The sequence below is a fragment of the Varroa jacobsoni genome, unplaced genomic scaffold, assembly GCF_002532875.2.
Source record: "Varroa jacobsoni isolate VJ856 unplaced genomic scaffold, vjacob_1.0 scaffold_760, whole genome shotgun sequence".
NCBI lineage: Eukaryota > Metazoa > Arthropoda > Arachnida > Mesostigmata > Varroidae > Varroa > Varroa jacobsoni.
The window spans coordinates 105,877-122,940 of NW_019213662.1; the positions used below are offsets into that span (position 1 = coordinate 105,877).

Sequence of the window (17,064 nt, forward strand, 5' to 3'; positions counted from 1 at the left end):
ATATATATATATGGATTACCAGTACTTCGGCAAGAGTCAGCGCTATATCTGGGGCAAGCAAAAGTGAGCTTAAGATTTTTTCTACATAATTTTCAATCACCACTTCATTCATAAATGTTTACTCATGACTTGGTCGTGTGTGCTACACTCTTGATCTTTCGGATTGGTTTAGTAAAGACTCGCTTAGCTTGATCGTCAAGCCTCTTTACTTCCTAGTTTGTTGTAGATTGTTCCTAGTTTCAAGACAAGAACTATAAAGGAAGGAAGAACGAAAGATAGATTTAGCAGTGCGGCTGCATAAAATCGTAGATTTCCTTTAGTATCCTCGTCAGTCGATCCAGCTTGTTTAACCTGCTGGACCCAACGCGGCTTTGCCAGTCTGAGTTGAAAGGGAATCGGTAAGCGCTTTAACCACTAGTAACTACGGTAGCCCCAGCAACAGACCTAGGACAGCTTCGGCTCTTACTACTCCTTACATACAGCTTACTTACACTTAGATGGTTAACCCATCCCTGACGTGTCTTCTTTTCCGCCCACCCCGACAATCTCCCAACGGGTATTTTCTGCCGCCGGCACTCTCGTTTTCGCGCTTTTTCTTGACTCCCACCCTATAATCGCCTACCGGTTGCATCCTCTTCCTGCTTATTTTCCGTTCCTGCTTTTCTACTCTACGAGGGAAGCCAGGAAGCAAAGCGAGCAGCAGGACAGTGGACGGCTCCGTGCTCTTGCTCAGTGCTCTTCCTTATTGTGCTGATCACGAAGGCCACGTTTCGGTAGCAGTAGAAAGACAGTGCGCCATTGCTGAGTATATGAGAATGTGTGCCATTTCGTTCGAATGATGTCGGCTACTCAGTAACGACCCCCGTATCCACCGAAGCGCCCTTCTACCTTCGCCCATCTAAACCTGCTCACCTACCTTAGCACGATCAGGGCTTCCCCTTTGTCGAAAGCGCCTTCTGAAAAGCATTCGCCATCCGTTTGGAAGGCGAAGAAGAGTACCGGCAAGACGGAGAGAGATACAGTATATCTCTACAGCTCGCCTTGCTGCTGGCTTTTCCCGGAAGCTGAAACTCGGCTATTGTGGGAAACCAGCATAGAGAGGGACGGCTGTTGGTAATGCTGCTGATGCTGTGTACTAGCGAATACAGTACGGGGGATAGTAGTTCGTGTTGGCGAGCGAGTAACGGTTGCGAATTCCGGGAAACAATCTCTGTAACTCCACCTCCTTGCCCAACTCGTGTCCTACTGTTCTTCCACACCGCTTACGACTCATTCGAGCCGTTCAGGATTTCCCAATTCAAGGGTATAAGAGTCGGCTCGCCTGTGTTCCTGCTACTGTCGGGCATGGGAAAGAGCACAAGTAACTTCTTGTTCTCCATGAAATCTTGAATTGAGCAGCATAGACGTGTATATACGTATATATGTGCATTTGTTTGTACGTTCCTTTGCGCATGTTCTATTGTCAGTGGTGATAGAAGTACGAGTCGACCACTCAGTAACATACGCAGACCTTTAATGCAACGCTAAAGAATAGCAGACAGTCAGAATCATAAGCGGCCTCTCGACACACGTAGATACGAGCTCGTAAACGAAAAACGAGAAGTAGGATTATTACGAGCTGTGGAAGCGAAATAATGACGGTGTCGCTGACGCTCTGATTAGGTCGACTAGGCAGTATTACTACACGCAGTAGTGCTACGCTTTTTTGGGCCTGCCACAATAATTCGTCGAGAGGCGAACGGGGAGATGGAAGATATTTGCTACATACGAACGCTTACCTTTAAGGGACAAAGAGTAATTTAGTATACTGAGGCGTTTTGTAATCACTAGGACTTGCACAAGACATTCGTGAATGCGTGAAACCTCTTCAAAGAAACAAGTATGCAAAAAAAGTTATATTATTTTTCTATGTGAGATCTTCGTGCATGGAATCAGCTGAAGTAAATCAATTGCACGTCTTGAAAAAGCCATGAAAAGCTACGACGTACTGTGATTACGACCCAGGTAAACAAAACCTGGCTAATACGTGGGATAGACGAGAGCGGCTCGATTCGCTCTTATATATATATATATATATATATATAGAGAGAGAGAGAGAGAGAGAGATGTAGCACGAAGGAAGCGTTAGGTGAATTATTTAGAGCTCTACGATGTGGTAGTGGTAAGGCGGTGGACCTCTATGCTTATTTGTTGATACTAGTTCATGATGGGTCTAAGATTATCGTCGTGCGAACCTCTCCGTGAGACTGGTGGCGGGAATCAAAAATCGGATTACGCCCAGGCGAAGACGCATGGCTCTGCTTTGAAGATTATGAGATGCCACAGGGAAGTGCCTAAATGGGGTGAAGAATGGATGGATATCGTGATGATCATTTCAACAGCGACGATGTTGGCAGTTAACTGCTGAGAATTAAAAAAGATGTAAAACAAGCTGATGTGTGCGGCATGCACGATGTGAGAACAAGGTGGGAGGGAGTGAACTGATTACGATCTCCTATTGATGAATACCTTGATGATGAACGGGTAAAGTTCCTGACATCACTTCAACATGAGCTTTTGATGTAGAAGGTAGCTCAGGTTTCAGCTATAGGCTCCTTAATGTAATCATTTTTATCCGAGAACTTCAGTATGAAGCCACTCTAAATATTATTAAGCCCAAAACGGACCACTTCCCGATGTATTCCGCAACCTGCTAAAGCTTCCTATAATGCTTTCATGGGATTTCATACTTGCTCGTTTACCCTTGTTACTTTTTAACGAAAATGGAAAGCATGGCTTTCGTTATGGGTATATATCGTATATTGATAGAAGATGGACATTATTGTGCTGACTAAGAATGAATCTATTTTGCCCGCTTATGCAGAGAAATGGGCCCATTTAACTGAACCAACTTTGACAACGTGGACAATTGGGTAGAACAAGTATTTTTTTTTTGGCGCACATTTTCGAGACTGTTTTGTTGGAACAGGCTATGCAGAAAATAAGCTGCATAAATTGCTAGCGACGTATATAAAAGAGGTACCTGGAAAGCAAGGTATATTTTGAAAACGATAGAATTCATGCAGAATTTACTGTACGAAAAAAATATTCTAGTTTGTCTTAATAACTATTGTCGTTTTAACATTTCAGGTTGAGGAGGGATGGTGGAAAGGAATCCTAAAGGGTCGGATGGGAGTCTTTCCCTCAAATTTTGTGGGTCCTATCGATGGTACCCCTGTCGGGAAGGACGAACCTAAAGGGGCGGAAAAGGATGAAAAAAGAAAGCAACAAGGGCAACAGCAGCAGCAACAACACCAACAGCAGCAGCAGCAGCAGCAGCAGCAACAGCAGCAACAACAACAACAACAGGCTTCACCAAAAACTATTGCCGCTTCCAACTCCACTGAAACTTCATCTACCACCACGGCGACGCCTGGAGTAGCAGTCAACAACGGATTAACGCCAGGTATATAAATGTTATATATTAGGGACGTGATAATCTTTTAAGTGCTAGTATTTTGACAGTGAATTGATTTTAGAAGTGACTGCTTTGCGTATTTTCAAACATGTCTAAACCATGATTAGGTGACTATGTTTGACGCATCTACTGATTGCGTGGAGAATGTCATCTCATGAACATTGAAAACTGAGTATTGTTTAAGGAATTGTTTTTTATTTCTTCAACTATTGTGCTAGCTGTTCTTCAATATCTAATGACTTACATGCTCGTTTTTCAACAAACTATTAATCTCAATTATTAATTAAAAATGGCATTATTATGTGCCTTTCGTGGGATAGCTGTGGTTCCTTACCAAGAGCCACCAATGGCCTTATTGTTAGAAGATATTGTATTGCCTTCTGGAAGTTATCTCTTAATAAAACGATACATACCGTTTGCACTCATCACGCTGTAAATACATACACGGCGAATACTCATAGACGCACCCATAAACATCCGAAATATGAACATCGCAACTTTAAACGGAGCGGTGACGGTGTTACCTTCCCAAACATTGTCATCATTTGTCGGTGCCGTCGGCGAGGGACGTCCGGATGGATACCTGACACCGCCAAAGCTGAGCCCAGTTCGGTACCCGCTTTTTCTCGGTCGACCAGACCCCGTAGAACTGCATCAGGTCCCGCAAGGCAGAACTACTGAGGTTTTGCTCTAGTATTAGTCCACGGTAATTGCCCCCTTAACACCCCCCAACTTTGCCCTTTGCTGATGCCTCTGTTTGTCAGCGTTGAAGCTCTTGACGATGTCATTGTTCGTAATCCATTGAGCGGATGCGTACGGGAATTTCCAGCAAGTGATAACATACAGAGGGATGAGGTTGTAGGAAGCCGAGGACGCGTTAGGGATCGCTTGTCGAGGAAACCGTTCTTGTCCCAGCAAGGTTATCCTGGAGCATTCCCGCGTTTGTGATATCCGGTTCTAGTTCGCTGGTTCCCCAAAGTGTTCCTAGCCAGCCTTGGTCAGGTTTAAAAACCTTCCGGAGTTTGCGTTTGTGGTCGATAGTTAGTTTTTCTCCAATGGCGGCGGCGTCAACGGCGATGATGACACGTACCCTTATTAGCTAGCCGGCGTACCAAACTTAGGCCCGCGAAACTTGGATGTCGTGTCCGTGTGCTAGTAACCCAGACCCAGCGAGATCTCTTTGCCTTCATCGGCGGCACTATCCTTTATACATGGCAACACCAGACACCACTAGGGTGGATCCCTATGATAATGCACTCATCACACCCCATATCCAAACGTGCACCTGATGTATGTATTATATATATATGTACATTTATGAATATGTACATGCACATATTTTCCTCAAACAAGCGATAGTTCCTCTTCTTGACGTGTTTGATTTTACTAATATTTTGCTAGCTTATGGCGAAAAGCTTCTGCAAAGCTCCTATAGCCGAAGTATCGTATGAGACTCCTAACTTTAATCGATTCACCCTCAGAAGCTTAAATTTTAACTTGCCAATTGAAATAAAATATGTTTGAAACGTATGTTGATTCGAAAGAGTGAATTTGAATGTAATATGTGCTTACAAACTATAAACCCTTGGAAAACTGTGTACCATCATGCTTATTTACCGTTTTCGCTGCTTTAATTAATTCTAGAGTGTCAGGAGGTCTATAGCTCTTCTCACAATTGAATTTACCTTGCATGCAAAGCTTTTTTATTTTATGACAGAGGACGGTCGATGAAATTGCATATCTACACATTGACGAATAGTTCGTTAAAGCTTGTCTAATATAAATTATGTCGTGTAAATCATAGACTCATACATTGAAACACTGATGTACACAGCGTGTAAGGATTTGGACTAAAAGTTGCCATGGAAAGCACACCAAAGCGAAATGGTCTAGGCGGATGATGTTCCGCCCACTGCTGTCCATTGACGATCGACAACAGAGCAGCCATAGCAGCATTCATAGTGATAGCGTTGATACTTACTCAGTCTGAGCGGCCGACGCTTGCCGCAAGTAGAGGTCCGTACGGTTCCGCAGTGCTTAGACAAGCGCCCCTCGTGCATCCCCACTACCGTTATTGCTGCTATCGCAGTTGGTGTTACCACTGCTGCGGCTGCTGGCTGGTAACGTTAGCGATAAAGTATTTTCTTCTTGAGTATGCTTTGGAGCTTAAAACAGCTTTTTTCAGCAAATATGTGGTAGCTACACGTAGTCACACGGGACTGGTGGCTTCTATCGCGGCCGGTAGAGCAGTAAGAGGATTATGCTTCGACCGCCACTGAAGCAAATAAATAAACAGCTTGACGTTACTAACGTGGCGATCTCCATCGCCACCAACGGACGCAGCGCCGCCACCGCTTTGGTAGTGTATGGTTAATATACTGTATACTTTGCCGAAAGGCGGGACGACGTCATTCTCTAGAGCCATCCACAGGGAACTTTCTCTGCGTATACTTCATGGCTTGCCTCACGGGCATGCCTTGGTTTACTCATTGTGAGCAGAAGCGTCATTTGCGGGAGTCGTCCTAACCTCGCTGTTAATGTTCGGATCGTCATCAGCATCATTTTTGAATGTTGGTACTAGCTAGCAAAATCAAGTTAAATTATTCTTAACTATAAAGGAACTTGTACGATTACACGTCTAAGTAGTACCGTAAAATATAAACAACAGGTTTTTGACAGATTTCTTCTAGGGATGTTAGCATGTGCTTCGAACGCCGTTGTATATTAGATATTTGAAAATCTTCTGGCAGCTTCGACAATTGCCGTAATCGCTCACTGTTATTACGTTTATGTTTTAGAGAAGTCTATCTTTTTAAATGTTATGTTTCGTAGGCTGATCAAACATTTCATTCAAAACTCATTAGCAGTTATATGAAAATTTTATGCTTACGTAAAAACCTATAAATTTTATACTGGCTGTGTTAATATATATGCTATTTCTGTTAGCAAGTGCCCTAGATAAGCTTGTAGAGGTGCTTTCTATATTATTTTGAAATCAATGTATTATTTAAACCTTAATATTTGTTTTGGATTTACTTCTCTGCGTTACCCAATCCAGTTCGTTATATCAATTGCGTTCCAATCTATGACCAGCATACCTGCGTAAGGACGATTTATTCTTACCCGTCGAACACGCGCGGTCATAATCGGCGTTTTCCTGACAGCACCGATATTTGAAAAAGAAAAAGATCATTTTTTCTGGCCCAGCCCATCTGGGTTATGTTGTTTTTATCGGTGCAACCGCTTTTGCCACCACACTCGGGCAAGAGGGAATAAAACCCAATTTGATTCCTGAATGATTTCGGTATGGACAAACGCTAGCTTAAATTCGGTGAATTGAAGAGAATGTGGGCAAAACAAACAAATGAAAACGATTGTTTTTCGTTTTTTCGTTCTACTTTTGTTTTCGAGCAACCTTCGTTGTCCTATTGACAGATCTTCCATACTTTTTTCCCTGCCAATCTACCCTAAGTTGAAGAGACTCGGGCGCCGAATGGAGATCGTCTATGTTGTTTGGGATGTTTTCTCTTAGGAAAACAAAGACACCGGAAGAATCAGCAAAAGATTTAGCTGTGCCAGACGTCTGCGCCCCCACCCCGATAGTCAACGGTTTCTTTCAATAATCGTGGAGGCTTGGAGAGAAGGCAACAGATCGCGGATGACTACATCAGATCATCGAGGCCATTATTCTTTGCTACCCTCGTTCTATTTTATGGGCGTCCCCCAACACTGTTTTAGAAGAGCAACTTGTAAGGGTTCTATGGGATAACTAAGCGGCGAATATAAAATCATACTTGTGCCACCCACGCCCTCGCGCACACAACCTGTTTTGTTCTTAGCAACAATACGGAAAGCCATTCACTGAAAAAACTGAAAGAAAAACAATGAAAACGGGTGGGTTGACGTTTACACAATTCGCTTCGATAAAGTAGAGCTGGAGAAAATGCAAGCGAAATAGTCTGTGAGTTTTTTTTGACGAGTAGCGAAGAAATATTAGACGAACCCTTGAATTACCTGGCCGATTTCAGACACGAGCTTGCCTCTAAATTCTAGGGTTTACACGACGTTGAAATTGTCATCCTTTATGCCTAAAACGGCATTAATTTTTAAGCATGCAAGAGGGGCCAACTTATTTGTAGATAATAATATAGTAATAATTTTTCATTTCATTATCTATACTGCGTTCGAATGAAGTGCCTCTTGAAATAAAAGTATGTGAAGAACTGATGGACTTAATATTTTGAAGCATTACAAATATCTCGGTAAAAATTTGGTGACCACTTTTGCGGATTCCCGCCACGGAAATGCTTTTAATTCAAAAGAAAATAAAGAGTTTGGTTGTATTGAAGTTTCCTCATTTTCTTTTACCACAAACGGATTCGATAGCAGAGAGGCTAAACCGTTCCTAACGAAAACTAACATAAATCCGTTATCTTTATAATACTAGTTTCGACGGGTAAAAAATAAGAACTGTTAGAGGTAAAATACGACTAGCCCGTAGGTGGCGACAGCTACGTCGTTCATTTACGCCTTTCTCCTAAATCAGCTGGAAGGACGCGATAAGTACTTACCCGATTTATTCTTTTACCAGCATCACTTGATTTGCTGGCACACGTCTGATCCACTGCCTAGTCTTCGTATCCTGTATTGCCTTCTGTTAGGTTAGCACAGCAATCTCTAATAATCTATGCTTACGTTGGTCTCTTTCAGTCATGCTCTATAGACTTGCTCCAGAACACTTGCTTCAAGGCACTGACCCCATGACTAGCATGCCACGAGTGAGCAGAAAAAGCAACGCAAATGTAACTAAACGTCTCAACCATAACTGTTAACCATAACCGAGCAGTATCAAAGCAAACCGCGTTAGTTTCTCTGCTTCGTTTAGATGAGCTTGAGATTGTGCTGAAATTGTTTTGTTCAGGTTGAAGCTGACACCTTAACAATCGTATACATGTCTCTAACGTAGCTGTTGCTAGCACTTAGTATAATTGCAAAGCTACCTATCGAGAATATACCATCATCTGGGTCGTGCGCTCAGCCTTATAAGATGCTCTTCGGTACCGAAAACAAGCAACCAATAATGGCATGTTAAGTTGTTTCGTCGGATCTGCTCGGATATGATGTGGTCTTGTAGTTAGTTGGACCCAAATGTGGTTTTGGGTCTCCTCGTGAGCGGCCCAAGTGGGACTCACTACGTTAACTGCGGCTGCGGACAACACTGCTTAGTCGACTTGAGGAAAGCCAAGGAGAACTTTTACTGTGACCATGAAGTGCTAAAGGAACCAGGCCTAAGTGGTGGTAGAGTCGGGATTCCAAGAGGAAAAAGGCGAAAAAGAAAGAGAATGACTATGACGCTGCACGAAGAAACTGGGTGTGGTACGGGGTAAGAGAAAGATAAAGGCAAAAAATTGTGGTCCAGTAAGTCAGAGAAAGACGAATTATATGGCTAGCCAACGGAGTAGAAGGTTGTGGAAACGCCCGGTAGCAGCTCACAGGAAGCAGTGGTTGTCTGCCAACCCGCTTCTTCCATGGCACTGCGCAAAGCACCCCTGCCCCATTCCCCAGTGCCACTATTACTAAAATAATGATTGGAGGTACCTACCATAGAGCACAAAGGTCAAACAGCATGATGCCTTTAGTGCAAGGTACGCAAAGAGAAAGAGGCAAAATATGAGAGGGTAGAGAAAGAATAACATGTTAACTTGGTTCCAATTTCTAGCCATTTTGAAGGCATGGTTCCCTCATCCATGCTCGTTCTTTCCCATTGCACATAACCTTGCATATGAATATAATCAAAATATAGAGGCTGAAAATTTTATCCATTTGGATCGCTCATCTGTAGTTGTTTTGTATATTTGTCCTGTGATGTGTGTTCGTATAAGCGTCTTACGAGTTTTTGCTCGTTGTCTGATAAAAAAATCAATGGCCAGGAACTTGTTCGAAGTATCAGTAAATAAAGGTCTCAAACCCTACGCTAACACTGCATTGGATTTCGTATTATTGGCGCTACGTTTACTATTGATATTGAAATATTAACTATTAGTTAGATTTTCGATCTTCTTTATCACTTTGGTACTGCTTTAGGAGGACCTTCATTTATTTTGCTAATATCCCTGGAGATTTCATGTGGGTAAAATAAAAATAACGAACGAGCAAATTCATATGCTAGCCTAAAGAAGCCTAACGGAGACGTTATGTCCCTTGAAATGTACTAGGGATTTCAAAATTGAATTTCTTATGTGGTTGGAGTTAGCTATGGACGTAGTATCGATAGTAATACCAATAGTGTGACTGGCACACTTCAGATGCATTCTGATCATGACGTTTAGGAGTTGTTGATGCAGCTCATTAAAAATGTCTAATAGTGAAACTATAATTTTAAATATAGCCTCCACTTCATAATCAATGGTTTTCTGTGCATATAAATTTGCATATATTTAAAGTTGGCTTTAATACCGAAATATTGTCCCAGATATGTAATGCAATAAAATGTAGAAAACAAACTTCAACACACATTCTTTTGTAATGAAACACCGATTTTGTTCTGACGCATTGACGCACCACTTTTACGCTAGAGCGTTAATCCGATGGTAGAAGTATAACAAAAGTAACCGTAGCTGCTGTGTTTGTGTGCGTAGTTGATGTGGGCAATGGTATCTGTCGGTAGTTCTGCCAAACTAAAAATTTCACCACGATCCCTACACATGACTACGACGATAACCGATTGGCCTAGAGTAGCTTTATGTCATCGCCTGTTGCATTGAGCAAAGCTTAATCGTAAAGTGTGTGGTATTGTTGATATTGCTATTTTTGTCAAGTGGCGACTCTGTTGGAGAGACAGTATCGCGCTCACCCAATTCTCAAGATCTCCAGGAAAAAGCAACAGCCAACAATTATCTGGAGCCTTTCCAGATCCTCTCATCCTGCCGTTCACGTTGTTCGTTTGTAGAGGACTCACCCTATACCTGTTCCTCTACTGCCTAAATCCAATCTCCGATCAACACTAGCAAGAGGCGCTACACCGGTTGTCGTTTAGTCGAATTTCCCTCGGTTTAGTTGACGCTTACAATCGGTCAGGCTGGTGAGCCCAGGTTGGGACAGGGCCAAGCTGTGTTTGGCCACCGCCCTCACCACCATAGGAACGATTATTAACGAACACAGAAATGGAGATCGAGAAAGACGGGAGCTGGTCGGTGGCATCACGGGATGGACCTTTGACGCTAATCCTCGCTCCGGTGACGACAATGCCAGCGAACGCCGCCACCATCGCCTACCGTTTTCTGGCAACCACAAAGCCCCTCTCTTTCATTCTCCTTCTTAACGTTCATCCTACCAGGTTTAAGTATCCTCTCCCTACTGTTCATATAGACCTAGGCGCGCATATAGACCTCGTCATGCCGACGCGTTCATCGCATAGGCCAGCCACAGCAATCATGCCAGAAAGAAGGTTACTGGTGATTAGCACTCAACTACCTAAAGCGGGTAGGTTTGGAAGCTTATCCTAAATCAAAACAGGCGAACGGCCACTGCACAGCGAGCACGAAAAGCGAAGCACTCTTAAGTAAGAGCGAGGGAATACTACAACTGCAGGGAGAGAAGGACGGTAAGCGAATGATAAAAAATGAAAGTTAGAGAAGTGCAGACTTTTTCTAAAAACCTTAAAAGAAATGTCAGTGAAATCATTCGCCAATAAGCGTTGGTATGTGCTTCCGCAAGTAAAGCGCCGAGCGACTACGATTAAGAGAATCTCTTGGATGCTAGAAGGAGGAGGGACTGTGCGACGTATGAGGGAACTCGATGTTCACACTGTTCGTAAGATTTAACGTGTGACCCTCAATTATGCTACTAGTGAAAGAGCAAATGGCAGGAGAGCAAATGTGTGAAGGACGGATACGCAAGTGCATGGGCTGTAGCGTCAGGTTACGATGACAAGCGAAGTTGACGCTCCTTTGAGAACATTTCACCCAGCTTCTTCCTTCTTAGCGGAACCTCTTCCATCTCTATGCAAATTTATCCTAGACCAATTGAAACTTGGACTAAGTGCAGCGCTGCTGCTGGTCGCGGTCACATAGCTGCCGCAAAAACAAAGGTCTATACAATGAAGAACAGCGAGAACTCAGCACTAGATAGACACCGTCTCAACTGTAGACGTGGGTGAACTATGCTTCCCGTCTTGCATTATATACCTCTTTTTTCTGATACAAAGAATTGGCAATAGTATATTTATCATTTTTGTCCCTATCATCAGTCGTGTGTACTTTCCCGCTTGGTCTTCTGGCCCAGCTCTTCATTCAGTTTATCATCCGCCATTCTACATCGTACTTCACCCTTTTTATATCGTTACATTCTATTGCTTTGAATCCCTTTTCTCCAGATCGATCATATACCGCCAGCAGTAGTGCTTCCCGGTTGTGTTAGAGGGACGTAGTAGCCCAAATAACTGCAGCCATACTAGAGCTATTGCACCCGAAGTACTACAATTATTGATAGTTATAGAAATCGTCGTAGTATTCGCAACGTCGCAGACTATTCGTATTTTCCGAATAAGGTTCACTACGATCGTGCATTCCGTAGGCTCTCTAGTAATGGGGGGTTTGACAGATCGCTTACAGAGCTGCTGCGTTTGTTCCTGCTGCGGTAAACGCAAGCGTACGAAAGAATTCGCCGATTTAATATGTTGAGGAGTATTATGCAGATGACTATGCTATCGCATCTCGGTTACTTCCTTTTATCTATTTCCTGTTCTTCTTCCTTCTTGCGTATCGAACTAAGTTAGAAGAATCTGTGATTGCGATGACGATCATGTCGAAGGAGAATGATACGATCTGTAGAAGAAAAATAGAAACGCCAAGAGAACAAGGAGAAGGAGGAAGAGTAAGGAAACTGCGAAAATGCAACGCGTCTATTTAGTTCACTCGAACCTCCAGCTGCTGGCATCGCCGCACAGAGTGAGGCGAGGATTCATGACGCAACGATGGCAATGCCTATTTCAAATCACAGTCAATATTGACTCACTCGTACGGGCCACCAGATTTTTTCCGTAACCTATATGATGCAAAGCTGGTTAGCTGCTGGGGTTTATCTGAGCGATGGGAAACAGCATCGCTTTCATCAATGAAATAATGTTTGGAGTGTAGCTATTTTAAACGTAAGATATACCCACGTCTGTGGAATTGGAAACTGGGGTAAATAAGTACGCCCCTTGCAAATCACCTACTTACAGATGGTTTAGAATATGTATCACTTTCACTACGCTACTTCGCATTATAATATCTAGATCTGATTTAAACCGGCAGAAGTAATTCAATTACGCAAAACCGTTCGTTGTTACTAGCTTGGTGGTAGATACACAAAAATTAAAACGCAAAGCTTCGCGAAGGTTCTGCATGAGATTTATTTAAAAAATAATAGTAATTTTATTTGATCTATATTAGTAGGTCTGGCGGGAATATTGTTCGTTGACACTTGCATGTCTGAGTAGTCGTGAAGCTGGCGAATCTGGCAAGGTTTGCGCTCAGATGCTGTGTTCGAGCGTTGGCGCAAGGCTGGGCAGGTAATGTCGGATAGCATGCTTTGTCTCTACTAGTACTTATACTTTGTATGGTCCAAACAAAACAAGGAAAACGGTTCCTTTTTAGCTCAGCCATCTGTTTAGGCTGTGAGGCAGGCAGCTAAATTGAAATTGTTATAGTAGCAAAACGAGTGCTACCCCCCCCCCCCCCCCACATTATCACTGTCGCCGCCACTACTACGGGGGAAATAAATGAGTCGAGCATAATGTATCGAAGCAGTCCGCACCCCTGGAACAAAAGCTGTCGCTGTCAACTCTCAACCATTGAACTGAAATTTAAGGGGTAGACAATAGAGCGAGTGCAGGTTACGGTTATGTATCGTTCGCATACTAGACCAGCAGCAGACAGACTAACGGAAGCAGCGCAAAGCACCGTGTGGGTCGGTAACGCCGCTGTGACTGCCGTGAAAATGAGAAACAAGCTTTCACTATACGAATGTCGAGTTCAAGTTTTATTGATGAAGCGGTACCCTCGTCTTACTGACTCACGACCCCAGAAGCAGTTTAATTTCACCAGGTAAACTAATCGTGAGGACATAGATAACGATCATGACAATCTTATACTAATGCTATGCCACTATCCGGGGGCAAAACTGCTTCTCATTGTTTAATTGCATATCTATTTCTTTTCATAGATCGGGAGTATACAGGCTAAAGACATCTATTAATTTGCGTTTTTTGGGGGGTTGTCTCCAGCTGCTGTACTTAAAAGGGAAGCCATGAAGTGTCGTTAGTTACCTAACCACTTTGCGGAATTTAATCTCATACTAATTTAGTAGGTCAATAAAAGGTGTTTTAAGGAAGACAGAGCTCTTTTTTACGTGACTGAAGCAACAATGTACCAAGGTCTATGAAACATTAGGTAAATCAGCAATACCGTTTAACATTATAATTGACTAACATGCATGATTACTAAATACGGGCAACAACTTAACCATGGTAGCCTTGTCGTCCTCTTTGCATAGGCTCAAAAACAAGAAAGAACATATATATATATATACATATATGAACAAACTGGAATAGATTTCGGCGGACTGTTTACCAGGTAAACGATGTGTTCATCTGGTTTTGTACTAGATAGAAAAAAGAAATGTTTCTAGAGCTTTAGTTTATCCTTGGAACGTGAAAAAAGATAGCTATGGAACATCTAGACACGAAAAAAGAAACTCATCAAGATTGTAAACTTCCTTAATTAGCCCAAATCGGCGGTTTACCGTATTGCGATTGAGTGTTTGGCTACTAGCAGATCTATTAAATTACTGATTTAATATTACTCATTATCTCATATCTTTTAAACTACTAAAATTTAGTATGTTGACTGTTCTGAAAAATGTGATACGGCCGTAGACGGTCACTATGTCGAACACCATGTTTTTGGCGAGAAGCCGCACTTCTTCTTTCGGCCAAAACTTGTGCTGAGCACATGAACACACTTTGGAACAATAACTTAGAGCAGTTTTATAGCCCAGATTTAAGTCCGCTGGATTATTCTATATATGGGGTGTGATTGGGCTAGGGGGACTAACAAATTTTGATATTAAAACATTGACTTGATCCCTGTCGCTGTTAAGAACGATTTCTATCCTATAGAAAGTGAAATGAGTGTTTTGACATGCGCGTGTTAGCGAATTAAGCCCGGAGCTAAAGCTGTGACCGAAGCAAACGGCAGTTAAATCTAATAAACTTATCCGTCATATGCATGCTCTACAAGAAGAGAGACAGACGTATTTCGATACAAACTATAAGGAAGGAACACCAGTTCTATCCCGATTATGTATACATCTATATATGGTGTTTAGGCTATATATACATATCATATATATAGCTATATATACATGATCGGTGGTTTTTCGTAATGAGAAAAATTGTTTAGCCAAACTTTCTCTGGACAATCGTATTTTGTGTGTGTGTTTTCGAAGCGCTTAGCCGAGATCTTATTGAGCCTGGTATTCCTGTTGACTGTCTGGACAACCGTTCCATATAAAAAAGCTTATACGTAAGCATTGACATATACAGTCTATGCTTGCACGTTTCTGGGCACACAGACGTCGATCTTGTTTCAAGTCAATATTGCCTGTTTGCTGCGATGTCTCTTGCCCATGTCTTGGATTCCGCAAAACATCTTGCTGCTTGACTGGAACCTGCTTCTGCCATAGCTTGCGGCGTTTCGACACCGCCCGAGTAGTGCAGTTGAATCGTCAGACGGCTGCTTCTCCTGCTGGCGCTGTCGCTGCTCAGGTGACCTAAAAGCCTTCCTTCAAAGAGCGCCAAGGGAAGTTGGCACTTACCTCTGCCGAGTCCAGCGCAACACTGTACAAGTAAATTCTGCCTAAGATCTATATACCACTAGAGAAAACAAACCGAGTAAGCAGCCAGCCTACCAAGCAACGCCGCCGACTCGAGTGGTCGACGAGCAAGCCCCTTGAAAAGCCAATGCGGGAAATGGGCAAGTCGACGAATCACATCTAATTTCCTCAGGGACAGGACGTTTCCAGCTCCGATCGGCACTACCCCCCACTGATCTCTGCCGCGTTTCTGCTATTCACAAAGTGCGTCCCAGTGCAACTCTCTCCTCGCAAGGCTGATTTGTGGGTGCAGCGACCACAGCCTATACGCCGCCTGCTTGGATCTGGGCGCCAACTCCTCTGGATTGCTAGTGGATCTGGTAAGATGTTCAGAGAGCAGAGCAAGACATACAGAGAAAGCGAGAGGTTTCAGATAGTTTGACACGAGCCAGTGAAGGGCTCAGAAGAAGAAAAATTAGGTCTCGTGTTGTCTTGTTGATATCGAGATTCGCTCTCGTTAGCCAGCCGTTACTACTGCTTCTACTCGTGAAAGCCGGTACGCCTACGGACGTCTGTGTTGGGGCATCAGCTAAGCAGCTTGGTTGCCTGTTAAATCACGGTCGGTCCTCAGGGATCTTGAGAGGCAGGAACGATCGGGGACATGTGTTGGCTGTCCTTGGGCTCTTCTTGGCACGGTATAATGTGTAGCATGTGCGGTGGAGGCGTCAGGGCAGGATAAATGGTACTGGCCGAAGGGGTAGCATGAAGAAATAGGGGTGAGAAGTCGAAGGGTATTGGAGGATCCTGGGGGTGCGTTCATATCGGCGGCGCTGACTGCTGCTACGGCTGCTGGTTGCGGTGGTCTCTTGCAATCTGTCCTTTTTGCGCCTGCTTCCTTCTTCACGTCGTGCGATCTCTTCTTAGTAGTGATATTAGCCTCTTTCGCCTCAGTGGCTCTTCACTGTCGGTCGTGCAGCACAAGCTGCCACCCCCAGAATTCTGGCTGCACCACTATGTCTGACGCCCCCTACTGTCGTCACCAATGCCGCCTCCTATGCGTCCGTTGCTAGCGCCACTGTCACAGCCGAACGGATAACTCTGCCTGGGTGCCTGTTCTCAGCTTTAAACTCTCAGCCATCAACCACTGGTCTATCCTCGCTATATCCGTCGTTTCTTGGCTGTTCCATATTGAGCCAGACTGTCTCCTTGGCCTGCTTTGTCTAAAGCCTCCAGCAGGGGTAAGAGAGTATGAGAGTTTGGACTGAGAAAGCGAGAGAAAGAACTATCGGACCCCACCCGTGGTATCCGTCGTCTGCCACCGTCCGCAGGGTGCCATATTAAATTTCCGAGATGTCTCATCTGGTGCCAACCAACAGTCTGCTTCGAGTTCGAAGCAAAAGCTCGCTTCGGTCGAAATCGCGGGGTACCGTACACTCGCCGCCCGCTTTACCCGCTCCGTTTTATAAACAACGATGACTATAGTTTCTGCTTGTGTCGGCTATTGGATATGGCAGTTGTGTTATAAGTGAAAAGTGTCTGCTGTTGGCATCAAAGAAGAAGCTGCGCTGTTTGCATCTTTTAGTCGCCCTGTTGTCAAATCTTCAGGCGAAGCTTTTCTTGCCGATGCGCTTTGCGTGACTCTGAGCTTTGTTCTTGCTTTAGTCTGTTATTTTTAATATTCCGGTATTAAGAGCAGGTAGTGCCACTCTTAATTATATCTAAAATGATTATATACAAAAATAATTATAATA

At 43.5% G+C, this 17,064-nt stretch overlaps 1 protein-coding gene across 1 annotated transcript in view; it reads left to right on the forward strand.

Annotated features, from left to right (window-relative positions):
• LOC111263383 (uncharacterized) overlaps nt 1–9,858 on the forward strand; it is a 22,600-nt gene extending 12,742 nt beyond the window's left edge. The window contains exons 3-4 of the mRNA XM_022838406.2: nt 3,130–3,445; nt 8,168–9,858. Coding sequence (XP_022694141.1) covers nt 3,130–3,445; nt 8,168–8,289 — 438 coding nt within the window. The 3' untranslated portion in view covers nt 8,290–9,858. The remainder of the gene's footprint in view (nt 1–3,129; nt 3,446–8,167) is intronic.
• The last annotated feature ends 7,206 nt before the right edge of the window (nt 9,859–17,064 follow it).